General features: G+C 40.4%; 1 protein-coding gene across 2 annotated transcripts; it reads left to right on the top strand.

Annotated features, from left to right (window-relative positions):
* The first annotated feature begins 304 nt into the window (after positions 1–304).
* Positions 305–27,880, top strand: LOC144981245 (storkhead-box protein 2-like). Of its 2 annotated transcripts, none has more exons than XM_078943323.1 (4): positions 305–860; positions 12,366–12,518; positions 15,210–17,721; positions 27,042–27,880. In XM_078943323.1, exons 1-4 carry the CDS (start codon positions 521–523, stop codon positions 27,241–27,243), a joined length of 3,207 nt encoding a protein of 1,068 aa, XP_078799449.1. In that variant the 5' UTR covers positions 305–520; the 3' UTR covers positions 27,244–27,880. The 2 variants fall into 2 exon arrangements, with proteins under 2 accessions (XP_078799449.1, XP_078799450.1); XM_078943324.1 differs by lacking the exon at positions 305–860 and adding an exon at positions 9,732–11,084.

A 27,880-nucleotide genomic window follows, 5' to 3' on the forward strand; every position in this document is an offset into this window, starting at 1 on the left:
TGCTGCAGTCAATGTAAACACGTTTTCTGGACTTTTTATTTATTTATTTATTTATTTATTTATTTATTTATTTATTTATTTATTTATTTATTTATTTATATTATCAGTTTGCTGAAACCTTTTTAGATTTATACATAATTTCAGCCAGCCGTAACTTTGGGCTGTGAATAATATGTAAACCCCACGTTAAAACCCCGCAAACACTCGTGGCCGTCCTAACGGAGAGAATGATAGTTTACGTGGAGCACTTGAACGCAGCACAGGTCCTCCTCAGTTCATGCCGTGGCTCTTAATCCTCTTTGGCAGTTGGAGAGAGCTGGCCCAAGTGGAAGCTGGGCACGGTTAATTACCACTGTTTAACGTGAAGAACATCAATGTTTCTCATGGCGCGTGCACATATAGGACCAAACGGCGCGGCTCTAAAACAACTCCTCCGGTTAAGTTGAAGTTTGTGGAAAAGAACCGCAGGACAGCTGTGAGAAATGGCTGCAGTTTCCTCTGAGTTCCAGTCCGACTGAGGATGGAAAGGTGCGTTCGCTTAGCTCCGCACTCGCTCGCTCTGGTGCTGTCGCGGGTCGGCCGAGAGGCCGAGAAGGACCCCGCATCCCCGCCTGCGGCGCAGCGCGCACAGCCGCAGCATCACAGCGGGTACGAGGTGTTTGCGAGCTTCAAAGCCGCCAACATGCGGCACTTCTGGAACGAGGCGCTGGTGCACGCGCTCGCGGAGGTCTTCTTCCTCGGCTGGATGGAGGAACAGGTGCTGCTGGTCCGAGGGAGGGAGGCGCACCTGCAGATTCTCAGGAACGTCTGGACGAGGAGGACACTGGAACCTCCACGGGGCTTTGACATCAAGTGCGTGGGTGAGTAACATGTGCCACGGCCACACACACACAACAGTTTCATGAATGGATGATGAGGTCACACAACTTTGATTTTTAGAGTCAAAACATTTCATTCTGTCATTCATCGATCTAATTAAAAATAACATTATTTAGGTCCGAAAATGTTAACTTTTAACAACAAATAAATAACAGTAGATTCTGCTATTAAAGACCCACACTGATGAGCATTGTGTTTTTTGGAGTTTATAAAATGTTATTGTAGCATGTTTCTCGAGGACATAGATAAAAGAACTTAACATTAAAACGGTGTTTCAGACAATTTTTAATCGAAATTGTTTTGAATCAGGAGCAGACGAAAAATGGAAAAAGCTTGTAGCTCTGATGTACAAGTTACCATGGCAACCTGCAAGCTCCCTGCTCCGCTCCATTCTGATGCATCCACTTGCAGACAAATAGATCCATGTTTGTCTTTGTTTTCCCCCTGTGCGAGCTGGCATCTGGCTCCAAACTGTACAGCTGGATAGCTCCAACATTGCTCGCCATTTTTGTTGCACCGGTAATGTGAGGTAATGGGTTGTGAGGGGGGTGTATATGGAGAGAAATTAGACTCAGTCGGATTTGTGCGTGCGTAATTCTTGATTTGTGCGTAAATTAGGATTTGTGTATGCGTATTCTTGAGATAGTGTAAACAGATGGATGATGGGAAATTAGGATGGGGTTGGCAACATTCCCACCCACAACCCAGAGACCATTTTCTGATGAACTACTGCCGCTCTGCAGAAACTATGTCCTGGAAAATCTAAGAGCAGCACAATCATAATTAAATGACCACTGGGAACGCTTCTACAAAAAAAATTAAAGGACGTAGGTCTTAAGTCCTGGAACTGACATTTAGGGATTTGATGCTTCTTCCCAGGTTTAAATTATTATTTATTTTTAATTTCCAGTTTAAAAAAAAAAGGTTCTCTGGTTTTTAAATAGTCTGCAGCTGTAAGTTTTAGCCAGGATTGTGTTTCTTTTTATATGATAGTTGTGACTTCATGAGTCAAGTAGGTTTGCCGGCGGGTTGTTAGAAAACCAGTCACGGCTAGTCTGTGAGAGAGGAAACCTTCAGCATCATCTCACCTCAGAGCCCCCAGATGCTTCATGTCCTTTAGGCTTCAAGAGTTCAGGGCAGAGGCCGGCTTCTGCAGATGAATGTTCCCACACTCTGCTTCCTTTTTCTTTTTTTTGGAGGTCATAACTTATGGATGGGTTGAGACAGGTTGGGGCTTCTCTGGGATGTGTGGACCTGTCTAATCATGCTGCCTTCACAAACCTCTTTGAGTGTGCAACATGTATGTGTTTTTAATGCTCTGTTTAGATCACCAGGTCTATCAGCATCAAACAGCAGCAGCAGCAGCAGGGAAAGTTCAGGATGTATTATGTGAAAAGTTGGGAGTCAGTAAGAACATTTTTATTCTGCAGTTTCAACTTTAAAAAAAAAGTATTTTTTGTTCTTTTGGTATTTTCTAAATCCTTAAAAACTACCGACTGAAAACTAACAAAAGAGTTATGACAATGATCTGGATTGCTTTATCTGGTCATGTTTTTTGTTTGGCACCACTACACCAACAAAACCACTTTTACTGAAGAAGCAAAACTGTTATGAAACCATTGTGAGCTCTATCTATGGCAGGAAATGCTGCAGACACAATCAGCTGAAAACAGTCGTACATTTAACAGTTAAAGAGCTCAATTTTTGTTTGAAGTGTTTTGTGCTAAAGTGAATGGGGGTGGGGGGGTGGGGGCATGTGTGGGCCTAAATCTTTACAAATCCTCTTTACACACGTTCAGTTACATGCATGAGAAGTGGCACGTGGCTGCAGCCAATCAGAGGTTAAAATATGCCAAAGTTTATTGGAACATTTATTTTAAGGAAGTATTTCTTTTGTGTTTTTGTCACTTTTCTTTTCTTTAACTGATGAAGCTATTTTCTAAAATCAAGCAGTCCTACAACCTTATATTCTCAAATTTGCAGCCTTAAAAAAAAAAAAAAAAAACTCACACTTTAAATTCATAACTATATTCTCGGAGTGTTTGTTGGTCTGACTGACCCCAACCGGTCACAAAAGGTGCCCATACTAATAATAGAATACTTCTTATTCAACTATCGTCAAATAAAGCTCTGTTAAATTGGATAACATAAACCTTAAGTTTTTTTTTTTATAATAAATGTCACCGTTTTGAGTTTGGTGAACTTTTCAATGACAGAGTGATGGTGTGTGTGCTTTATAGTGTAAATTAAGCTGCGATTATTTTTGTGAAAGTTTGCAGAAATGAAGGCTGTGTTGCAGGAAAATGTTTCATGGGAATGACACAGAAGTAAGCACTGATAATGGAGTGTGGAATGTTTATTTTTGCTAATAACTCATTAACCTTTAAGTGGTCAGAACCAACAGAGTACTCATTTAAATAAAAATGAAATGTAGGATTTGAAAGAAAAAACATTGTCCCTAAATTAACATAAAAATCAAGTCAAGACTGGAAATTAACAAGATTTAATTGGATCATTGAATAATATTACATTCCTTTTTGCACTTATCTATTTTGCCTGATTAATGAATTGAGTTCCAGTATGAAGACACAAATATATATATATATATGTATATATACTTTTTGACTCTGACACATCAATTTCTGCAATACTTTAACAACAATGACCTACAAATAAGCATTATAAAATTGTCATCAAATAGCTGCAGCTTTCTTTCTTTGTCTGTTATTGTACGGTTAAGTGTGGCCACCATTCCAACAGAGTTTAGTCAACATTTTACCAGAGGTAACCATTAACTAGTTGTAAGTGCTTCATCACCCAGAGGCACAATTTTGCTCCATGCCATGTATGTTGCAAAACCGTGTTATTTAAAACTTTTCAGAGAAAAAAACAGGCATTTAAACCTTTTGGAAAACTTTATGCAAACATTTTTCCATTAAGAAAAATGTTCAACTATTATGGTTTGGTTGAACGAATGAAGGTAATCTGTGTGCTGGTAGAAATGCCTTTGTTTCAAACAATTCATGAAACACTCTTAAGAACTACAAGCTGGATTAAAATATTTAGACAAAAGTTGTAAGTTCTGAACTGCGTTGACATTTTTTTTAAATACATACCTCGATCAGATTAGCCAGGGTCTAACAATAGCCTGGGAGGAGTGTGTTCTCCCTATAGGAAGGAAAAGTGCTGCATTTGCTCAGGAAAAGCTCGACCCTGCTGTATTTCTGTGTTGTGCCACAGGTCTCCAGTGGAAGGAAAGGGAGGGTCTCCATGGAGAATTGAGGGAAATGTCTGATACAGTTAAATTTGTTGCCATATAGTGAAACGAAAGGTCAGGGTCCGGAATGTCACCTGTCTGTTGGAGCAGGAGAAGGGGCTTTAAAAAGAGTAAATTCATCATTAGAGGGCAGAAAGGACTAAACAAAGTCTGTAAGTTAGATGGTCAGAGAGAAACAAACCACATTCTAGGGCTTCTTTGACCAGTGTTTTTTAGGATTTATTTCATGCAAACTTATTTCAGTAGCTTAAAGTTTATTGACATTTAAAATGTTGCAAAATTCACTTTAGTTCCTAAAAAATCCAAACTGGATTGATCTAAAATATACACAAAAAGGAAAACTCTGTCAAACTATAACATGCTGTTAAAAAAACTGTAAACATGCTGTGGGTATTTAAGCTACACTTAGCAAAAAGTTTCAGACTTTAATTTTTTAATTATTAAGTATACTTGATTTTAAGTATATGTATTAGTATAAAAGCATACTACTATAGACCATGTATTTGTAGTGTAGGAAGTACTGACTGAACACATCCTAAAACTAAATGAGAATATTTTTAATTTTCAGTATATAGATATTTTTAAAAAGTCACCTTCAATGATATTGCCTCACATTTATATATTTCAGTATAGACTAAGCATACTTGTAGTACACTTAAACTACTTTTTGCTAAGTACAATAAAATTTTATGCTGATTTGCTGTGACATAATGGAGTTGCAATGGAGGGGAATAAAATTATGAAGAAAAAATTGATGTTAGCAAAACGTGTTTGCAGATGGATCCAACTTTAACCATTGAACCTAAAAACAATAATAACCAACAAGTGAACGCACACTGACACACCCAAACAATGCACAAGTTTAAGATGATTATAAAAAACAAGTTTGGATCTTGGCAGATGTTTCCCACATATAATCTCTAGCCAATTTTAGCTTCTAAATTATTTAGAGACTTTCAGCAAACAAACTCAGTAAAGTATTTCAGTGTGTAGCACCCATTCACAAGCTGGAGCCTTTTTGAATGATTTTTCACTACACAGTGTAGCTTGTAAAACAACCGTTTTCACTGCAACATCTCAACTTCCCCTTTAAAAGACATTTTAAAAAGCCTTTGTGACCCACAGGATCTGCATCCTTCAGGCCTTTTTCTGATCGACCAAAACCCAAGAGGAGCCACAAAGCGGCACATTAGAGAAAAACACAGCTTTGTATGTTACTGTTATGATGTTAATAAAGCAACTATTGTCTGTTGTGTGAATAAAATATTAAAATATGAAGAAAAACTGTTTTTTTCCCCTAAATATAATATTGTGTTTTATTTTTGACAAAGGCACAAATGACTTCATTTTTACAATCAGCGACACCTTGTGCCACACAGGAACATCCCGCTGCAGCAAACGTACTCAGAGGAAAGATTTTGAAAAAAAGGAAGCCAAAAATTGCATTTTCACCCTTTTTCCCTGATTATAACCTAAACATAAATATGACTGTATGGATTATGATTTAATATAAAACATATTTTAAAATAAACACAACAACTGCAAGTATGTAGCATAAGAGAAAGTGTGTTAAACTTATTCTAATAAGACCTTACAGAATATTTTTGACATTGTTTCTGCTTAATATTTGACATTTGTGCATTCTGTAGGATTGTAAAAAAAAAAACTTGCACAGTTGATCTTACTGTTATAAATAAGCAATCCTTATTTTTTCAATTACACTGAACAAAAATTTAAATGCAACACTTTTGTTTTTGCTACCATGAGATGACCTCAAAGATCTGAAATTGTGGCCGGTTTAAGGCACACCTGTGCTATAATCACGCTGTCTAATCGGCATCTTGATATGGCGCACCTGTGAGGTGGGATGGATTATCTCAGCAAAAGGAGAAGTGCTCACCATCACAGATTTGTGAACAATATTTGAGAGTGCAGAAAATGTTTCAAATATTTGAGTTCACCTCATAAAACATGGGAGCGAAAACAAAAGTGATGCTTTTTCATTTTTGTTCAGGTTATGTTAAATTTATCTTCCTTCAGCCAGAGGGCTGCTAGAAGCTATGACCTAAACACTAGCAATAGAAGAAGTTGGGAGGCAGATGCTCAAACTCTTTTGTGTCGTTCTTCCCAACGTCTTTATACAATAGTTGATCGGGGGGTAAATGTAACTCAAAGTTTGGTTGGTCATACCAACCAACCAAACAACATTGTGATAAGTACAGAGAAGGACCTGTTAGTTTGCTCAGAAGAGTCAAAAAATAATCCATATTTACAGAGAAAATGCCTTTTTGCTGTTCAGCACTGTGCTCAAATAAACTCATCCATGAAGAGAGATGGCAGTCGGCCTCAATTCTCCCCGTTTCACTGCACTTTCCAGTATTTGCTGTCTAAGTTGGACACCTATGCAGACCAAGATAAGTGATCAGTTGACAAAAACCATGTTAAACAGTTTCAGTATTAAATGTGAGTAATTCGCCATGTCGTAAATTAAAAAATAAATGTAAAAACAGCAACTCCCATGAGTCCTTGCTGCTTTATGACATCATCAAGCTGCTTGTGCTATCTTTACTTTTCAAGAATGTGTTTATTTGGTTTGATCCTATCTTATCTCTTTTTGGAATGCAGTACATGTAACTACCTTAACACCTTCACCTGGGAACATGGATGGACACCCCCTCATCTCTTCATCCCACCTTTATGATGACTCTGCAAACAAGCAGGATTTCAGCTATTTTTGTCTAAATGGCGCACATGGTTCACGGCCTCTTAGGGGGAGGCGAAGGGGTTCGTGACTCTTTTGTGCTTGTTCTGGAAGTAGAGTTTTGCAAGGACACATCTACATGCTTTTGCGTTTTGTTACCACTTGGTGGCAGTCTTGGAAATACTTTTGTGCAGGATTAAGATGCTGCTTGGAGTTGGTCCTTCAGAAAATACCTAAGTCATTCTGGTTAAAAAATTTATAATTTTATTTTATTTATTAACTGAAAACTTGTAATGCAAGACAAGAATGTTCAGTCTAGACTCTTTCTCTGATCTACAGCTTGTTGGTTTTTTCGGGGGGTTTTCATCCTGTACATATTTTTCCCAGTAATTCACTGTGGTTGTACACTTTCCATTTAAGTTTTCAGAAGTCACTCTGTACTGCTTGAATGGTCAGAGTTTTTCACTCTTAAGTATAAGTTGATAAACTCCCAAAAGTTGCTTCGTTACAGGATATTAGTTTTTAAACATTGGTGATTCAATGAAAATCACCAGATAACTTAACTTTGTTATTCAACGATTGTCAGTTTTGGGTTAAAATTAACCAACACTAAAAAAAAACATTTTTGTTTTAAATTGTGATCCATCTCACACTCTATCAGACTTCAGAAATAAAATGGAAAACAAAAGTTTATTTAAAAAAATGTCAAGGGAATTTTTTTTGAATAACTTTAAATGTATTTATCTTATTTTAACTATTAATTAATACTAATACTTAAAGAGGTTTGATGTGATTTTATTAAAACATCTCTTTTTTTAACCATAAATGGAATTAAAGAACACAAATAAATGAATAGGCCTCCTCTGGAATAACTTTTTGCCTAGTCTTAAGTGTGATCATCAGTATGTTAGTGTCACACAGTGAGCGGAGGAGGACTTCAGGATGGTGGTTTCATCATTTTTCTGTTTATGGAACAGGCTAATGGTCACAGTGGATGTGCTGCCCGTCGTCTTTCTATTTTGAGTAACTGGCTCTTTAAGGGAACAGCACTTAAAAGGTAACAGCTATGAGATCATCCGCTTGCGTTGTCATAGCAACAAAGGCTGTTGCAGCAATACTGAGAAATAAAATGGCTGGCGTGGTGTCTCTCTGCCCCCCCTCCTTCCCTCCCTCCACTCTTTCTTTTTGGTATCAGTGAACTGGAGCAGATTGGTTGTGACATCGTCCTCCCTCCGCTCATGCTCCATCCTGCCCTCTCACTTTGCTCCTTATTTTGTCCCTTCCAACCGTCCATTCACACTCCACACATGTGGGCCAGCAGGAGTTTGTTGGGAGTTCTCTCTCTCTTTTTTTCTGTGTGAGAACTCTGAGCATTTTTTTAATGGAATAAAGATATAGGAATCACGGAATCAAGAGCCTTGAAATTAATTGTTGGGTTTGATGATGATCATAATAAAACAAAAAATACAAGAAATAGTCAAAAAGGAATGAAAATAAGTAACAGCCTAATAAATTCTATGCCCCAGACCAAATTTATTTAACACACCCGTTATTTATCATAGTCCTGTTCCCTCTCTAATGAGTACTGTTAAGTTTCAGATACCCATATAGATACGTATAATAAAATATATGTAAACATTCCATTTAAATCTTATTCTCCAACACAATAAGTGCACCCCCGCACGATTTAAATTTATGAACATTTAAAGATGTGTTACAGTTAATTTATTTTATGTATATGCACATATCTATCAATAATAGGGATGTAATGATTCATTTAACAACAGTTTGATTCATATAATAATTTGTGGTTGCCGATCTGATTCATAATCCATATTTCTTCAATTTGAATGATCCGATTCACTGACCTAAAATCAATCCAGTTCATGTTTAGCCAAAACTTCAACCAGTGTGACTCAGAGATGAATAACTGTAGTGAACAGTACAGGTGAAGTTTTCCAGATACCTTGTATTTCTTGCAACAGAATCAAGTGTAAATAAAAAAAAATGTACAAGGAAACAAGTAAACAAGAATTAATGGCAAATCCATTCACATTTTAGTTTCATAAAGTTCAACCTACAGAAAAATAATCCAAAGGGAACATTATTAGAACATTCTACTTCACTGCATGGTCACATGTCTTTGCTAAATTCAAAGTGTTTCCACACATTGGACTGGAATGATGGACTGATCAGTTTTTGCTGTCATCACATGTGTGTTGTCTGCTGTGATGCACTTGATTATTTTTACGTTTTAGTAAAATAAACCTACCATGTCTCAAATCCAAATATTTTCCAATATTAATATAATCGATTTTTTTTTTCCTTTTGAAACGATTTTATGACAGTATAGGTCGATTTGATTATCAACTTGCCTCCGATGGATCGATCTGATTAGATTGTAAGAATGTCAATTAAGTCGAATAGTTGTAACACCCCTAATCAATAATCACATTTCTATATAAACCTCCTTATGTTTGGACTTTGGTTTAAGTGTAAACGTCAGCTTTGCTCCACATGGATGTACAAACTCATTACAGTCAGGTAAAGCATAAAAAGAGAAGTATAGCATTTGAAAGGGGCCCTTGTCCCTTTAAGAGTACAGGGATTAAACCATAGGATGAGAGATGGAAATGTAGAGACATATCCAGAGTTTTTGCACTTTTCCCCGGACATCCTTTTTATTTTATTTTATTTGGAACTTTCTTGTGTATGTGTGTGTTTGGATCTGTTGCTATTTGCTCTCCTGCCTGCCTTATGTATGTCCTCAATCTCTCTTGCATCCTCTCCTCCCCTCCCCTCAGCCTCAATCACCCAGACACAGACGCATGCATGCTCACGCAGAATCACGCACAGCAGGCGGATGCACACACACACACACACACACACACATACTCACACACCCTTCCTGGAGGTGCTGGGAGCAGCTGCAGCATTAGCGTTGAAAGAGATTTGCCATTGAGTTTGCGTCCCCCCCTCCTCCTCCTTCTCCTCTTCCTCCTCCTCCTCCACCACCCACCTCCTCCCCCCCACGCTAACGAATGGATGCTACAGCGATCAGCTTGGGATCTTCTTCTGCTGGATTGCGGGAAACAGTGGATATCTGCTCTTGACTTGATTTTTGTATTTATTTGTTTGTTTTGTATGCTCTCCGTTTTTTTGCACTGCTGCTGTCGAAAGGACGATGGGGTCTCGCGCTTGATCGGATAGATGGAAGTGAACGTGGCGTCCCCGGTGCTCGGCATACTATTGAGGTTTCACTGCCCCTTCGGGGGGATGGAGCTCTTCTTTTTTTCTTCTTTTTTCTTTTTTCCATGAACCGGATCTTTTGTTTTATGGCCCGAGCTGTCCTGTGGTGAATTGAGCTATTGTAGAAGACCGGGCCTCTTTAGCATCAAATCTGAGACCATCCATCCATCCATCCTCCTTTCCTCCCCTCTTCTAGTTAAAAAAAGGACCAGGCAGATAACCCCCCCTCCCTTCCTCCAAAAAAAAGGCTCCTCCGAACCCTTTTCTCACCGTCCTCCTTGCCTCCAATGCCCCATTTCCCTCATCTCTACCCCTGCCCCCCCACCTTTCTCCCGCTCCCTCCTCCCACATCAGAGTGGCTACGTAATGTGCCTCCCTACGCATGCAAATGGGGATGCTACAAATGGTGGCTGGGACTGATGTCGATGAAAGGGTGATGCCTCGCGCACTCCCCTGCGCCTCCGCCGCCACTGCCACCACCCCGGACCCGCGTGGGAGCGCCCAGCAGCCGATGACAACCGCCAACAGGGCCGACACGGTCGTTTGTAGCTCGCTCGTGGACGTCAATGAGATGCGTGAATGCGCGTGAAGGAGGTGCACACTGGTTCCTGCCATGTCTGGTGTGTGATCGCTCTAGCGGGACGTTCTCACTGATGCGGGGGAGGCACTGAGCCTGAGGTTGGTCGACCTCCCCCTTCCCCCCTCCCCCTCCCTCCCCCCCCCATCCCTTCCCCATCCCCATCCCCGCCACCTCATCCCCAGAGGCCCCCAGGGAGCGAAGGCCATCTGGTAAAGGGGTCATCATGAAGAAGACCCGCAGCAGCAATCTGCGGCGGGCATGGCCCAACTCGGAGCTGCCCGAACGCCCGCTGGAGCACAACCTCTCGCGTAGCGAGAAAGACATCCGTGCAGTGCAGAAGCAGCATCTTCCTCCACCTCCACATTTCTCTCCGTCCCCGCCAAGTTATCGTGCGCCAGGTGAGTCCGACACGCCCCCTTCTTGAAGCTCCACCCTCCTCGTGCAAAACTACTCAAAAAGTCCTGTTATGATCTGCAGCTGAAAGTGACTTAGATTGTGTTGCTGTTCTGGGAGTGAGGGATTAGGTCCGGAAAAAAATATTGCAGTTGAGTTTTTGTTGTAAAACTCCCCTGTCAGTGTCATGATGTGGGCACTGGGTGGGAACAAACCCCTCCAAGAATTCCTGACCTTCTTTAAATATCTTTACTCATTTATTCTTTCCCATTTCAATGTGTTTACGCTTTTTTGGTTGATAAAAAACTAAAAAAAAAGAAAGTTTAAAGACAAGGTTTTAGAATAGAGATGCCCTTATAGGGAAATGTTGTGGCCAACACCTGTGATTGCTGAGATTACATAAGGATCTCATCTCAAAGATAAAGGAAAGTCCAACCTAACTACATTCTTTCATTATAAATCATTGTTTTTTTTCAGTTCTGTACTAAAATACTAAAATAAATGGTACAACATTTGATTGAAAAGCAGAAAAAGCTTGTTTTAATTATTGAGAGTCTCCACTTTTCATATACTTAGTAGAAAACAAGAAGAGCTACAAACTGCTATTGCCCAATGCAGTGATTTCTTTTTGTACCTTATTTGACAGTCTAGCTCAAATACAAAAACAGGCAACGCTGTTGTAACTGTGACCATAAAGTAATATCATGCAATAATAAATTACACAGCAAGATTTGCTGCTGCAGCCTCTGCACATTGTCTTGTAAATCTCAGATGTAGGTCAGAGGACAGGGTCATTACAGCACAGATGCTGCAGTGGTGCATTCAGGTTTTTTTTTTTTTTACAACCTTCCAGCAGGACAGATGTTTGCTCTCCAAGGGGCTTGTAGCCAAGAGTTCTGGTCGTAGGATGATCTCATCACTCAGTACAGCGGACAGTAAAGCCAGCTTATGGCAGCTGAGAATTTTTTGTGCTGCAGCTCTCAATGTGGGACTTAGCGTGGGTTATATTTAGCCAAGTGTCAAATACGCTGCTCTTGAGCGATTGCTTTACATTTATTTTCCTTTCATAATGTGTTCTCATGCGCTGGGTAGCGCTCCTGCTACAAGCTGCTAATCCACGAGAAACAGCAGCAGTGAGAGGCCAAGGAAGCTCAGCGAGAAGGGGAGGAGCTGTTCCAGGCAGCATCCACACTGCTGCTGTTTGACCATTACATCATAGCTTCACACGGCATGCCCACCTTTCATTCATGATCTCACAATTGCACTATCTCATCCTCCTCCTGCAGGTGACGTGTCTCCGATCAGTATGTCGCCCATCAGCCAGTCGCAGTTCATTCCGCTGGGGGAAATCTTGTGCTTGGCCATTTCTGCTATGAATGCTGCCCACAAGCCTGTCAACCAGGAGGCTCTGGTAGAGCACCTCACTGCCAGCTTTCCAGGTACGCACTGTCCCCCGGTTTTCTAAGAAAGCACTTTTTAAAAACAACATCGTAATTTTTAAATGGAAGGGTACCATCGATTTTGTGTTGTAAAACATAATGAAAATAAGCCTTCCTCATCTGATTTTAGGCAACTTTCATTTCAAACAATCAAGTGTCGACACTTCTAAACAATCATACCTTGAAACAGTATTATAATGTTTCCTGTTTGTGGTAATTATAAGACTACAAATATAAGAAAACTACTTCTATTTGTTGTTATTGCAGATTTATTTTTTTAATAATTGGCAATCTGTTGTGTAAAATTTATATTTAGTAGAAAATTAAATAATCAACAAGTTTTTGGAGGAAGTATTTCACATGTATATGCCCCAAAACTATGTGACCTTTAAAGTGAATGTCTTTGGTGGTTAAACTAACATTGAATTTCATCCTATTTAAAGTGGGGGAAAAAAGTATTTAGTCAGCCACAAATTTTGCAAGTGTTCTCCCTTTAAAAGACGAGAAAGGCCTGTAATTTTCATCCTAGGTATGCCTCAATTATGAGAGACAAAAAAATCCAGAAAATCACATTGTCTGATTTTTAAAGAAATTATTTTTAAAATTATGGTGGAAAAAAACTAATTTGTCAATGACAAACAAGCAAGAATTCTGACTCTAACAGACCTGTAACTTCTTCTCTAAGAGGATCCTCTGTCTTTCCCTGGTTACCTGTATTAATGGCACCTGTTTGAACTAATTATAAGACACCTGTCCACAACCTCAAACAGTCACACTCCAAAAGCCACTATGGCCAAGACCAAAGAGCTGTCCAAGGACACCAGAAACTAAATTGTTGACCTGCACCAGGCTGGGGAAACTGAATCTGCAATAGGTAAGCAGCTTGGTGTGAAGAAATCAAATGTGGGAGCAATTATTAGGAAATGGAAGACATACAAGACTACTGATAATCTCCCTCCATCTGGGGCTCCCAGCATAATCTCATGGGGTCAAAATGATCACAAGAACGGTGAGCAAAAATCCCAGAGCCACACATGGGGACCTAGTAAATGACCTGCAGAGAGCTGGAACCAAAGTAACAAAGGCTGCCATCAGTAACACACTATGCCACCAGGGACTCAAATCCTACAGTGCCAGACGTGTCCCCCTGCTTAACCCAGTGTCCTATGTCCTAATGTCCTATGGTCAGATGAAACCAAAATAGAACTTTTTGTTAAGAACTCTACTCGTCTTTTTTGGAGGAAAAAAGAATGCTTGTTGTATCCAAAGAACACCATACCTACTGTAAAGCATGGGGGTGAAAGCATCATGCTTTGGGGCTGTTTTTCAGCAAAGGGACCAGGGCGACAGATCCGTGTAAAGGAAAGAATGGATGGGGTCATGTGTTGTCAGATTTTGAGTGAAAACATACTTCCATTAGCAAGAGGATTGAAGATGAACATGGCTGGGTCTTTCAGCATGACAACGATCCTAAACACACTGCCCGGGTAAAGAAGAAGTGGTTTCGTAAGAAACATTTCAAGGTCCTGGAGTGGCGTAGCCAGTCTCCAGATCTCAACCTCATAGAAAACCTTTGGAGGGAGTTGAAAGTCTGTGTTGCCCAGCAACAGCACCAAAACACCACTGCTCTAGAAGAGATCTGCATGGAGGAATGGGCTAAAATACCAACAACAGTTTGTAAAAACCTTGTGAAGACTTAGAGAAAAAGTTTGTCTGCTGTCATTGCCAACATAGAGTAAATGACAAAATATTGAGTTGAACTTTTGTTATTGACCAAATACTTATTTTCCACCATAATTTACACATAATTTCTTTAAAAAATCAGACAATGTGATTTTCTGGATTTCCCTTTTCTGGAAAACTGTTTTGCCCCACTGTAGTCTGATCTAGCCTTCGTGGGACAGGTGAACAATTTTTAGCATCTCATCCAATATTTAAAGTAAAATAAAAAAGTTCATGTTATCTGTTTTATAACATTATCTTTAAAGACCCACTCCAATGAAAATTCTGTTTTTGGTGTTTTTAACATGTTCTTGTGGCATTTTTCTCATGATGGAGAACATGTATTAAGCAAATTATGTCTAAAATTGCATTTCTGAGTGTTCCTTTATTGTATCATTCAAATCATTGTGAATCAGGAGCGGACGAAAAAATGCTGTTACAAAGAGCTTGTGGCTGTGACGTAGAAGCCACAATCAGTGGGCCACCAGCTCCCTGGTCCGCTCCATTGCAATGCATCCACTTGTAGACAAATAGATCCCTGTACATCTTTTTTTTCCTTGTCTGAGCTGGGATCTGGTTGAGAATTATACGGCCTGATTGCTCCAATATTGCTTACCATTTTTGTTGCAGCGGCAATGTTGGGATTGTGAGGGCCTGTAAACTAGCGGTAGATTACAAATGGATGGTGGGAAATGTGACAACTGTTCCACCAACAACTCAGAGGTCTAAGGAACTACTGCGTCTTTGCAGAAACAGTTTTCTAGAAACAGCATAATATTAATTAAAAGACCACTGGGAACGCTTTAACAATAGATCAAAAGATGATTGGAGGGGATCTTTTAAAAACTTTAAAGATAATAAATATAACTTTTAAGAGAGAAAAATTATTAATACTATTTGTATTTATATATTAAAGGTTTTGCCAAAAAATGTGTTAGTAAAATGTTACCCAATGTGTGTTTTCTACAGGCGTGCCTACACCTAGCTCAGAGGTTCTGCGACACACTCTGAACATGCTGGTGCGAGAGAGGAAGATATACCCAACTCCAGAGGGCTACTTCATTGTCACACCTCAGACATACTTTATCACTCCCTCCCTAATCAGAACAAACAACAAATGGTATCACCTGGAGGACCGGCTACCAGACCGTCCGCAGCAGCAGACACAACCTCAGCATTGCACCTCACCTCAATCTGGCAGCGTCACACCATCCACACCTGGCTGTTTAAGAGAGAGGCCTCCTCGCAAGAACCACAGTGACTCGTACAATTCTTATCGGGAAGACTCATCCAGACTGCATGCCCCTGTGCTCCAGAATAAGCCACCCAAAGAGCACAAAGGGGAATCTGGTCAAAATAAGCCACCCAAGGATCACAATGGCGGTGAGACTGTACCAAGCACGTCAGCCAAGGAGCACAGAGGAGAGCCACCATCTTATCCCCACCCTCCAGCTCCTACTTCCCCTCCCGTCCAGCCATCACCACCTCAAGATCCAGTTGATAAAAGCAAAAGCATCACTTCTTTCCCATATAAAACTGACACTTTAACCAAAAAGAAAGAAGGAAGTAGTGGTGGCGGAACTGGCGAGAAGCAATCTAAAAGGTTTGGACTCAGGCTTTTCAGACTGAGTTTTAAGAAGGACAAAATGAAACAGTTGGCTACCTTCTCAGCCCAATTCCCCCCAGAGGAATGGCCGCTCCGTGACGAAGATGTGCCAACTACACCTATTCCTCGAGAGGTTGAAATGGAAATAATTCGTAGAATTAATCCTGACCTTACAGTGGAGAATGTTGCTAGGCACACAGCTGTGATGAAGAGGTTGGAGGAGGAGCGTACTCAGAAGAACAAAGCAGGGTCCTCTGCCCAGCACAGTGCACGCAGCAGAAGGGGCCGGGGCCATCGGAGAGCCCCACATGGTAAGTCGCGTTCGCACAGTAAACCTCGGACGTCCAGAGGAGACCCATCCGAGGGATCAAACTGGGATCTTGTGTTCATGGAAAGGGATTACCGCTTCTTCAGCCACTCATTAGTACGCTCGCCTCGGGAAGCTATGTACACCTTAGAGCGCAGACGAAGCGGAGGAGCGACGTACCTGGTCCACAGCAACCCCAATATTACAGAATCGTACTGTCCTGTGACCCCTGAGTGGGATGTGTCTGGGGAATTAGCCAAGAGACGGACAGAGATGCCCTTTCCTGAGCCTTCACGTGGAACATGCCAGTCCAGAGTGCAAAGAAGTCACAGTCACAACCAGGATAGGAAGTCACGTCATGATAGATCAGATCAGGCTAAAGAAAGATCTCGGTCCATGGACAATTCTCTCAAGGGCCCAGCGCTGGGTGCACCAGAAGACTTTGAACCTACTTTGGAGGAGCGTAGTCATTACTACACTGATGATGGTACCTTGCGGGCCACACAGAAGTCCTCACATTACTCAAGAATCATGTTTTCTGCTGCTAAGTTCCACTCCGATTTTAATGTGCCTGATTTGGGAAAAGGGAGTTTGGATGATTCAAGGATTCGGAGTACAATAGAGAGGAACAAAAGCAGAGACAGCTTGCCGACATACAATGAGTTAATGGGACTTTCTCCTAAGCCCTCAACAGATGAGTACTTCCAGTGCAATACATCAAATGAAACAATCCTTACTGCCCCTTCGCCTCAGGCAAAATCTGAATATGACACATTAACCTCATCAGGGGGACTCCGAAAGGGCTCTCCAGCTGACCGGCAAACTCCTCACCTTACCTCTCCTCATACAATGGAGTACAAAGAGGAGTTGTCAGCAGTGAAGGGACAGAGTGGTTCTGCACGGCTGACGCCAAGCCAGACACCGGAGCCAGCTCAAACTGCCCGTTTGACGCCGCACCAACACAACGTGGATCCCGGAGGGGGGGGAGGCAGTTTGGTGATCAAGAGGAAAGAGATCTTCAGCAAGGACACTTTGTTCAAACCTCCACATAATGCCTTGTCCACTGGCTACGTGGACAGCAGCTACACCAAGTCTGGCACATTGCGGAAAGCCTCACATGCCAAATCAACAGAGGCCCTAGACAATCCTGAGCCCCAGCAGCCTTCCAATTCAAATACTTCCTCAACGTCACCTGCAGTTTTACAGAGCTGCTTAGAGCCAACAGTCCCCTCCGCCTCCTTTGACTATTATAATGTATCAGATGACGATGATGAGGAAGAGGCAGAGGACGACTCGCACAAAGAGCTGGTGACGGCCGAGGACAACAAAGACCATGGGGAAGTGGGCGGTAATGTTGGAGGCAGCTGTGGTGGTGGGGAGGGAACCATGCAGTGGCTGTTGGAACGGGATAAGGACCGTGATTTGCAGCGGAAACTGGAGACCAACCTTACCCTTCTCAGTCCCAAAGAGACTGAGAACAGCAACAGCCAGAAGTCAGCCCACTCTGCCCGATTGGACAGCATGGACAGCAGCAGTGTGACAGTGGACAGCGGATTTAACTCCCCCAGGTATGAGCTTAAATCAATTGCATGTTGTGGAATACAAATGGTCTGAAGTCTTGGCTTTGATGCTCAGGTGATGAATTTAAAATCTGTATCAGTACATGTAACCCAACAGATGAACTGGGTTTTGATTGACTGCCCTATGAGCTCCTTGAACACAACTTCTGATTTAAGGTGTATTCAGACTGGAAAAATGCTTTGCTCCAGATTGAGTCTGCTTAATTTGTTATAGATCGAGTCCCAAACCTTGCATTTTGTCTGTATTCAGACTGGCATCAAGCGGACCATTCTGTTACGGTCCAAAGCTTGTAAGTAAAACCACGTGACTAAAGATCTCTTCAGTCATTGGCCAGGAACTACGAGGGCGGATCAAAACAACAAGAAAAAGACAGACGTGCTGCGCTTTATAATTCTTATCGGGCCGTTAACTCATTAAAACTTTGTATTTAGATTATCAGTTTTGAACGTCGGGAACAACACTTTTTACTTGTTACTTTGGTGCGGCGGATGCATGCTGCAAGGCGGTTGGCAAGGAGATGTGTTGTGTGTGCTTTAACTCAGATGATTCTAGCAACTGCAGTGATGAGGAGATGTCTGGTATAAAGGTAGGCATAGGGGTTAATTACATAGATTGTCTGGAAAACAGTGAAAAAAAATGTGTGACACGTTAAAATTGTTTTGATGAACCTCCATCCGATCACATTTTAATGAGTTGCTGTATCTCATCGTTGTGTTGTTATGGGATTGTTTTTAAGAGAATTCTGTTAAGGAACTACAAGGTAGCTTTTAAGGTGAAGTCACAGCAGCGCCGCACGCATGCTGTGAAACGAGACACAGTAAAGCATGTAAGAAGCGTTTTCAGTGGTTAAAATAAAATAAATGTTCTAACAAATAAGAAGTTTCTCTGTTTGATAACACAACAATTGTTGCTTTATATTTTTCTGTGGATCATCTTATGCCTCATTCCTACTCTGTTTATGTTGGCTACGGTGGCCGATTTGGCTCAGTTGTTCCGCTCTGAGGACAGATTGTATTCAGACTGAAGAATCTCAGAGCAAACCGAAGCTCCGTCCGATTGGAAATGAACTGAGATGGGTCGGAGAGTGGTTCCTGGTCCTGGACGAGGGTCTGCTTAGATCTATTTGGACTGAGTATTTGTTCCGAATTCATTCCAGAGTTCGTTTCGGGGGAAACGACCTCTGGTTCACTTTAAGCGGATCAATGTGTCCAGCCTGAATACACCCTTGGTCTTAAACAAATGTACTTACCTTGCACCCGTTAGTGTTTTTTTGTTTTGGGGGGTGGGGTGGGGGGGGGGTGGGGGGGGGGGGTGGGGGGTTAGAAAAAAGTGAAAAATCCACAAGATGTGCCTGCGTCTCACCTACTTAACTCTTACTTTATTTACTCTTGTGTATTAAATAAGTTCACTGCAAAATTTAAAATATCCCTATATAATACTATAAATAAAAGACCAAGTCACTGAAAGGCTGGAAATAATTGCGTCATCAGGCTTGAAAAATGTAAACAATAATAATAATAATAATAATTTTATTTAGAATGCGCTTTACATTTTAGATAAAATCTCAAACACCACTCTGAAGTTTGTCTCAGTTAGCGCCAACAGTGCCAAGCAAAACCAGCCAACCTTAGAATGAACTAGATCGCACGATTGCGGTAGAGATTCTATACGATTGATGCGATGGCCAATCGGCATGAAGCATAAACCAGGCATAAGAGTGTCTCAAATTTTACTGAATATCTTTGTATATCATAAGCTTGCCCTCTAATACGAATGTCCCAGCCTCTGGAGTTTTTTTCGTATTTGAAATTGGTACAAGCAGGAAAAAGAGATTTTTGCCATCTCTTTGTTGTTGCAGAAGTCCTTAGCCATTCGTCATCCTTAACCCAAAATTTGCTAAATGTTTCATTACCACATCCTTTATGCTTATTCAGATCACAAATGCCTGTTCCTGGCACAATATACCAAACACAAATTATTGTATTGGAACCAAAAATGAGTAATTCGTATAAGCACAATTGTTCTTTTCTTTGTGCATAGTTTTAGCTTTAAAGGAAAATTTTTAAAAAGTTCTGACACTTAGTTTATGTTTTATGTTGTTCTCTTTAATTTGAGGGTTAAGAGATATAAACGTTTATAATATTAGGTCAATATCACAGTACAGTATTAAGTCATTAAAAAGGGTTAGAGAAGGACACATGGCCCAACAGAGCATCTGCTGGAAGATTTTGGCCTGAAGTTAAAATCTGTGGGAAACCTTTCTCGCTCTGCCTGCTCACAATGCTTCATAGTAATTCTAGAACAACATGTGATCCACGTTAGCGTATTCACAATATCTGTAACTCCCACCCCTGTTTTCAACATGTAAAAAAACAGACAGATACTGCTTAAACAAATGTTATTGTGACTACAATATACATTCTCTGTTTGTTTTTTCTGTTTTTTATTCGTTTTTTTAATTTAAATTTCTTTTCAAAGGTATATGTTTTTTCTTTCAAGCTTAGCAAGAACAAAAACGCACATGTTGCATCAAATCCAATGGCTTAAAAAAGAGTTAAAGGAGGAGCTTTATCTTTATCTGTGGTCCATCCTTTAGCACAAGCTTAGAAATAATTACAAGCTTCCCATAATGCACTGCAGTAGCATCCAAACAATCCATTATGCCACCATTTTTAAGCACTTTTCTTTGAAACTCTCTTGCCTTTCTAGTCACAGTTTACACAATCTTACTCAAAACAGATTATAAGGCTGCTGGCAAGCCAGAGTAACAATTTCCGACTACTACATCTTTTTTCACAGCCTGTCTTCACGTGTGAGAAAGATTAAACATGTTTTATTGGAAGAGCTGAAGGTTTTCCAGATGTAGATAGGTTCAACAGAATTACACATCTTTATATTTACTTTGTTAAATGACTTCAGAAACAATTTGTCCATTTTTGTTGCAATGTTTTTCTTAATATTAGAAGTCAATTTTTCAGAAATGCTTTATTATTCCCCAATGGCAGGATAGAAATTTACAGTAACTCAGTCTTTAGAATCCTTGAACAAAATATAAAAATAAACCTGACTTCTTTGTTGGATCCTGTAAAAATCAACTGAAATAAGCCAATAACTTTGTTTGGTAATTTAATCTAATTATATACTCTAAAATATTTTTAAAACTTTATAAAATAGAGAATTATCTTATTTAACTCTAACTTAGTTGCTTGCTTTAATTGTTTTCTTTTATGTGAGCTCTAGTTTAGCTGTTCTTTTTCTTTCAGTTATTGTCCTGGCCTTCACTTATGTATGTATGTATGTATGTATGTATGTATGTATGTATGTATGTATGTATGTATGTATGTATGTATGTATGTATGTATGTATGTATGTATGTATGTATGTATGTATGTATGTATGTATGTATGTATGTATGTATGTATGTATGTATGTATGTATGTATGTATGTATGTATGTATGTATGTATGTATGTATGTATGTATGTATGTATGTATGTATGTATGTATGTATGTATGTATGTATGTATGTATGTATGTATGTATGTATGTATGTATGTATGTATGTATGTATGTATGTATGTATGTATGTATGTATGTATGTATGTATGTATGTATGTATGTATGTATGTATGTATGTATGTATGTATGTATGTATGTATGTATGTATGTATGTATGTATGTATGTATGTATGTATGTATGTATGTATGTATGTATGTATGTATGTATGTATGTATGTATGTATGTATGTATGTATGTATGTATGTATGTATGTATGTATGTATGTATGTATGTATGTATGTATGTATGTATGTATGTATGTATGTATGTATGTATGTATGTATGTATGTATGTATGTATGTATGTATGTATGTATGTATGTATGTATGTATGTATGTATGTATGTATGTATGTATTTATTTATTTATTAAACCTGTCCTGTCCAGAAGCTGGGCAAACAGAATTTAAAGACTTGTTAAATTTTTGCTGTACAAAGTTTTAAGTTTGATTTGACAACTGAAGTGAGCTACTACATCTCATAGATGGTTTACTTCTTCTGCAATTCAGCTGTAGACTGTGAGAAACCTAATTGGAATAAATGTTGATATTGAGCTGTCTGTATCATCAAGGTTTGAAAACCCAAATGCTAGGGACAGGAAATAATATAATCAATTTAGGGCTGAACGGTGGCTCAGTGGTTAGCGCTCTTGCCTCACAGCAAGAAGGCCCCCGGGGGACATGAAAAACAACATCAATAATCTGTGTGGAATTTGCATGTTCTCCCCGTGCATGCGTGGGTTTTCTCCGGGATCTCCGGCTTCCTCCCACCGTCCAAAACCATGCTTCATAGGTTAATTGGCAACTCTAAATTGTCCCTTGGTGTGAGTGTGATAGTGAACAGGTGTGTGATTGTGGACATTCTACTCTGCGACAGACTGGCAACTGGCGACCTGCCCAGGCCGTGCGTTCCCTGCCTTCACCCACAAGTGGCCAAGATAGGCTGCAGCAGCCCCATGACCCCGAATGGGGAAAACAGAATAAAAAATGGATGGATACCTTAACATAACATAAAAGTCGGCAATCTTCCATCAACATTCTGTATAGTGCAGGTGGAAATCTTGTTGAATGTAAATGTTAATGAGTGATGGAAAGAATGCTTCAAAGACCTTATCAATGCTACCAGCTTAAGGAACCAGCTATTTCAGACTTAGAGACCAGGGGCCTCATTTATAAACATTGCGTACGCACAAAAGAAGTACGCCACTCTCTACTACGCAATAATTGATATTTATAAAAAGCAAACTTGACGGGAAAATGTGCGGTCCTTCACGCAAGCTCTGACCCAGGGGAACCCACAAAAACGGATGAAATGAGAAATGGCGACACCGTCGGCAGATGGAAGAAACACGTGAAATGACAATACTGCCTCTCATAAATAACATGAACATAAACATGAAGACTTCACAAAGCAAGTCTTACAATTAACAGCCTACACGAACACCCGTTTGATCTATCAGCAGTGAAGCAAACAAAAATTACAACAGAAATTCAAATGAACACATATTTGCAAAAAGAAAAGTGAAATATGTTTTGCAATATTGGCATGTTGTGCAATTCATTCTCATAAATAATATAGTTAGCAGAACGAAATAATGTACAAAACTGATATTCTCGTCAATGTGTCCGTCTGACGGAGCAGTTATAGGTGCAATTAGATAGATAGACAGACAGACAGACAGACAGACAGACAGACAGACAGACAGACAGACAGACAGACAGACAGACAGACAGACAGACAGACAGACAGACAGACAGACAGACAGACAGACAGACAGACAGACAGATAGATAGATGGAAAGATAGATGTATTAATTGTCCACTGGGGAAAGTTGTTTTCATAGTAAAACATTTCTTCATAAGCTACAGAATTGTGGTATTCTTGCGCTGAACAATTTCCCATTTCCACGTCGATTATTACCGACATCTGTAGCTTGTCAGATGCAATTAAATGGATGAAAATAAAATGCCCCATCACAATGCGTAATGACGCACAATGGCTGATCTTGCGCTCTTAGAAGATGTGGCAAATGGAAGAATTTGGAGTGAACGCATCTTTGGACAGCAAGAAGACTTGCTGGCAAACGAGGACGAGTGGCTTATGAGCCGGTTCCGACTTCCTCGAGCCGCCCTGTTGGACCCCTGCGGGGCTTTTGGGCCCAGCGTTACAGAGGAGCACTCGGAGGAACCACGCCCTGCCAGTGCCACTTCAAGTCCTAACAACACTAGCATTCCTGGCGACTGGCACTTTTCAGAGGGAATTGGCTGACAGGTCAGGAATATCTCAGCCGACCCTTAGTCGGGTAATGCCAGACGTGTTAAAAGACATAAAAGCTTCGTCCCATGATTCCATAAAGTTTCCATACACGGTGGGTGAACAGGCAAACAAGAAAGCTCAATTTGCAGCTATGTATGGTTCCCCAAATGTCATCGATGCTATTGACTGCACTCATGTTGCCATAAGGGGACCGAACGTTAATGAAAATACTTTCATTAATAGAAAGCATTTTCATTCAATCAATGTCCAAATTATTTGTGATGCAGACATGTTGCTCAACAACGTAGTAGCTTTGATTTCCTCTCTGTGTTTGCCATGATTTCGCAATCAATGAATATTAACTTGTGGGCGTCTCACAGACAATTTATGGTCAACTATGGGCGTGTCATGAAGCCGCAAAAGCTGCGCTACATTTAGAATTGATTGTGATTTATTAAGGGAAAAATCCGTTGGATGTGCGTGCGACACGGTTTTATAAATTTAGAATATTTCTGTGTGTACGCACGTCCTATGTTTCATCCGTACACCACTTCTGACGCAAATCCTACGTTAAGTTTTATAAATGAGGCCCCTGATCAGAAGATCAAAGGTTCAGCTCTTGCCCGTTTTAGGTTGGCACCAGTGTTCAGCAGCAGAGCTGCCATTAGTGTGAATGAGTGTGTTCATGGGTGAAAGGGACTGTGACTGTAAAGGACTGTAAGGGAAGGCATTATATGCCATTTTACCATGTTTCCAGCTCTCTCTACCCTCTTTGCTTTTGTTTAGCTGACTCAGGTCTTTCCATGCTATTATTGAGTGAGCACAATCCAACAACATCTAAAGCAAGGGTGCTTAATTAACACGTTTATGTAATACCATGTGACACAGGTATTTCTACTTCTGGATTGGCAAATTGGGGTGGACCTTTTAAAAAAAGGAAAAACCAGAGGGTGTGTTCTAATAACAGGGTAACTAGAAGGAGGGGACCTCTTCTGGCCATGTGAACCTGGATTTGTTTTATATATCTTTACCAGGATCCTCATTGTCTTTTGTCTGCTTGGAGAAGATAATTGACTATGTTCCAAAAAAAATTTTGGTCTCTGGAAGCCTTCTATTCTTTGCTGTTGCTGATGATATGGTCCTTTTTTCTCTCAAAAGCTCTGACGTTCAGTTTTCTCTGGAACAGTCTACAGCAGAGTGTAGAACAATGATGCAAATCACCTCTCCTATCAGCCGAGGCCTTAGTTTTCAGCTGGAAAAAGGGGAATCCTCAGGGTTAGGAGTGAGTCACTTACCCAGCAAGCAGAGTTTCAAGTCCCATTTCAATCATCTTCGATCTATTGTAAAAGCGTTCCAAGTGGTTTTTTTTTATTATTATAATGCTGTTTTTAGCCAAAATTAAAAAAACCTGTGTCGATTCCTATAGTTTCTGCAGAGCGGCAGTAGTTCATTAGAAGTTCACCTCTGAGTTATGGGTAGAACCACTGGTGTGGAGTTAGCTCGTCCCTATTTCCCGAGATCCATCTGTTTACTTGCTCTCTCACTAGCTTATAGCCCCTCACAACCCCAACATAACATTATTGGTGCAAGAAAAATGGTGAGCAATATTGGAGCTATCCAGCCATACAATTTTGAGCCAGATGCCAGCTCAGTGCGTACGTGGATCTAGTCGTCTACAAGTGGATGGATCAGAATGAAGCGGAGCAGGGAGTTTGTACATCACACCTACAAGCTTTTTCAAATAGCATTTTTTGTGTCAGCTCTTGAGTCAAAACTGTTTTAATTCAGAAGTATTCAGAAATGCAGTCTTAAGGCCCGTACACACCGGGACGAATTTCGCCCTCGATATTTGCCTACGTTTAACGCCTCGTGACTAAACAAAGGGCACCAATGTGAGTGTGCACACCGACGCGAAAAAACGCCACGCGTCAAAGCGTCACTTTTTAAAAAAACGCCTCGGGTTTATTTTTTTGGCTTGACGCGTCGAAAACTATACAACCAATGAGAACGGCGCTTTTGCACACATGTCTGGAGCTTCTGAAGTTACAGTAAAACACAACTTGGGGGCGCTCAAACACAAAACTGCCTTTCTGAGCACATATACCAGCGAAGAAGATATATGCCAAGTAGCCTCTACACTGCCGCGAAGAAATAATGACGGACATTCTAAAATATCCCCGAACCAAGCACCAGTTGCTCCAACTGGTGCTTGAAATATTCATGTTTTCTTTGTATTATTCTGACAAGCGCGTAAATACTTGCTCTCTTCTTCTAATTAAAAAGCGACTTTAAGAAGCGTAAAGTTGCGCAGCGCCACCTTGTGTACAGGAGTATTTCTGTTTTACATTAAGCGCCATCTAATGTCAGGGAATGAAATTGAAATTTTTTTCGTTCGGCTCATCGTCAGCGAAAATCGCCTGGGTGTGAACACAAAAAACGTGTTGAAAAACGCTGGCGAATAACGCCTGGCGAATATTCGTCCCGGTGTGTACGGGCCTTTAATTATCTTAATGTATGTCCTTCATCATCAGAAAAATGCCAAAGGAGCCTGTTAAAAACACCAAAAACATGATTTTCATTGGGGTGGGTCTTAAAATACTTGGGCAACAATCGAGAGATGGGTTAAGCATTACATCTATCGATTTATTAATGCAGCATCTGCAGTAAAGCAGGCTTTGTACTAGTCTTTTGTGGTGAAGAGTTGAGTTGAAAGACAAAATTCTATCGTCTCCTCTTGCTATGAGCAGTGGAATGGGAGCAAGTGGTTAATATCACACGTGGAGCAGAGCTGCTACTCATTGGGAGGAGCCAGTTGAGCTGGTTTGGATATCTGGCTGTAATGTCGTCCAGATGTCTTCCTCATGAGGACATACAGGCATCTCCAACTGGGAGAAGGCCCCCCTCAGACCAATAACAAGCCTGCAGAGATGATATCACTCAGCGAGGCTGGGAATGACCTCATGACCTTTCAAAGTCTTAAGATAGATAAGCAGAAACAATTCTTTGTTCAAGGGCAATCATGATGTGTGTCTTTTGTGGCATTGTGTGTGACCCACATCAGTAGTGACGCAGTGACTAGTTTTACTTTACACTCTTGCTTTTTTCCCATTTTATCCTAATTGATGAATGATTTAGTGTGATAAGCATTGTCACGTGTTGTGTTATATTTATATTTTAATTCTTTAATCGATTTTAAGACCCTGCTTTTTATGTTTCTGATGCATTTTGTTCAGTTTTTTGCACAACACTGTGAATGACGTTTCGCATTTGTGTGATTATGTGTATCAAGATTTGATTTTTGAAAATGAAATGATATTAATCAGAAATGGTAAGGCCTTAATGTCAATCTGTAAACTGTGTTAGAAGCAGATTTTTTTTATGACCTCAAGTGTTTTTATGTATTTTGAAATGATTTGTATCGGTTTGAAACTTGCTTATCACTTTGGATTTGTTTGATTAACAAAGTAAAAGCCTCCTCCCTTTTGTGTTGTGCAGAACACGGGAAAGCCTTGCATCCAACACATCCAGCATTGTGGAAAGCAATAGACGGCAGAATCCAGCGCTGAGCCCAGGCCACATTGGCACGAGCAGTATAGGACTGCCATTCAGCTTTCGTGCCATCCCGGAGCCGCCCACCACGCAGCCTGAGAAACTCCAGAAGTCATCGAACTGCCTGGCCTCCATCACCAGCGTCTGACAACCAGGGCAGACTGTGACAGTGGAGGTGATGGAGTAGAGATGAGAGGTGTTCCACCGTCTCTTGCTTTCTTCAGACAAAACATACATGAAAACTCTGTGTCTCTAACACACACACATCTTCAGACTCCTGAAGATCCATTTAATGGGACTGTTATTTAAACAGGCATGGCTTCAAGAGACTGTTCCTGCAGCATCAAGAACTTAACTGCAAAAAAGAGAAGAACAGATTACCAAGGCCGCAGTAGGAGCAAAAACCTACCTGAAGTACTTTGATTTTGGTGACATGGACTATAGTTTGGCTTATATCAAGATTCTTGATGACTGGTATTGGAAAGTAGTAGACTATAGGTTTCAAGTTACATTTGGAAATATCAAAAAAACTTTTTATATGGCTTAACAATACATGTCCAATTAAATGTTCTCCTTCCTGAAATAGCGTTAAGTTCTTCAGGACGATTTAATGTATCAGCACAATGTCAAGATAATACAAAACTGATCCTAAGAACAACGAATGAAAGATATAAAACATAAATCAGCTCAGATTTGTGTACCACAATGCAAATTATGTATGTATACTCGATACTTTTGATATCCTAATTATTATAATGGTGGTATTAAAGATGCTATGTGACCAA

The sequence above is a fragment of the Oryzias latipes genome (assembly GCF_053564925.1).
Source record: "Oryzias latipes strain Hd-rR chromosome 1 unlocalized genomic scaffold, Olatipes_Hd-rR_3.1 chr1_Y".
Lineage (NCBI taxonomy): Eukaryota > Metazoa > Chordata > Actinopteri > Beloniformes > Adrianichthyidae > Oryzias > Oryzias latipes.

Coding starts and splice junctions, on each gene's coding strand:
- LOC144981245 (XM_078943323.1), top strand. CDS start 521: ATGGAAAGGTGCGTTCGCTTAGCTCCGCACTCGCTCGCTCTGGTGCTG. Junction 861..12,365: donor CTTTGACATCAAGTGCGTGG/GTGAGTAACATG, acceptor CTCCTCCTGCAG/GTGACGTGTCTCCGATCAGT. Junction 12,519..15,209: donor CCTCACTGCCAGCTTTCCAG/GTACGCACTGTC, acceptor TGTTTTCTACAG/GCGTGCCTACACCTAGCTCA.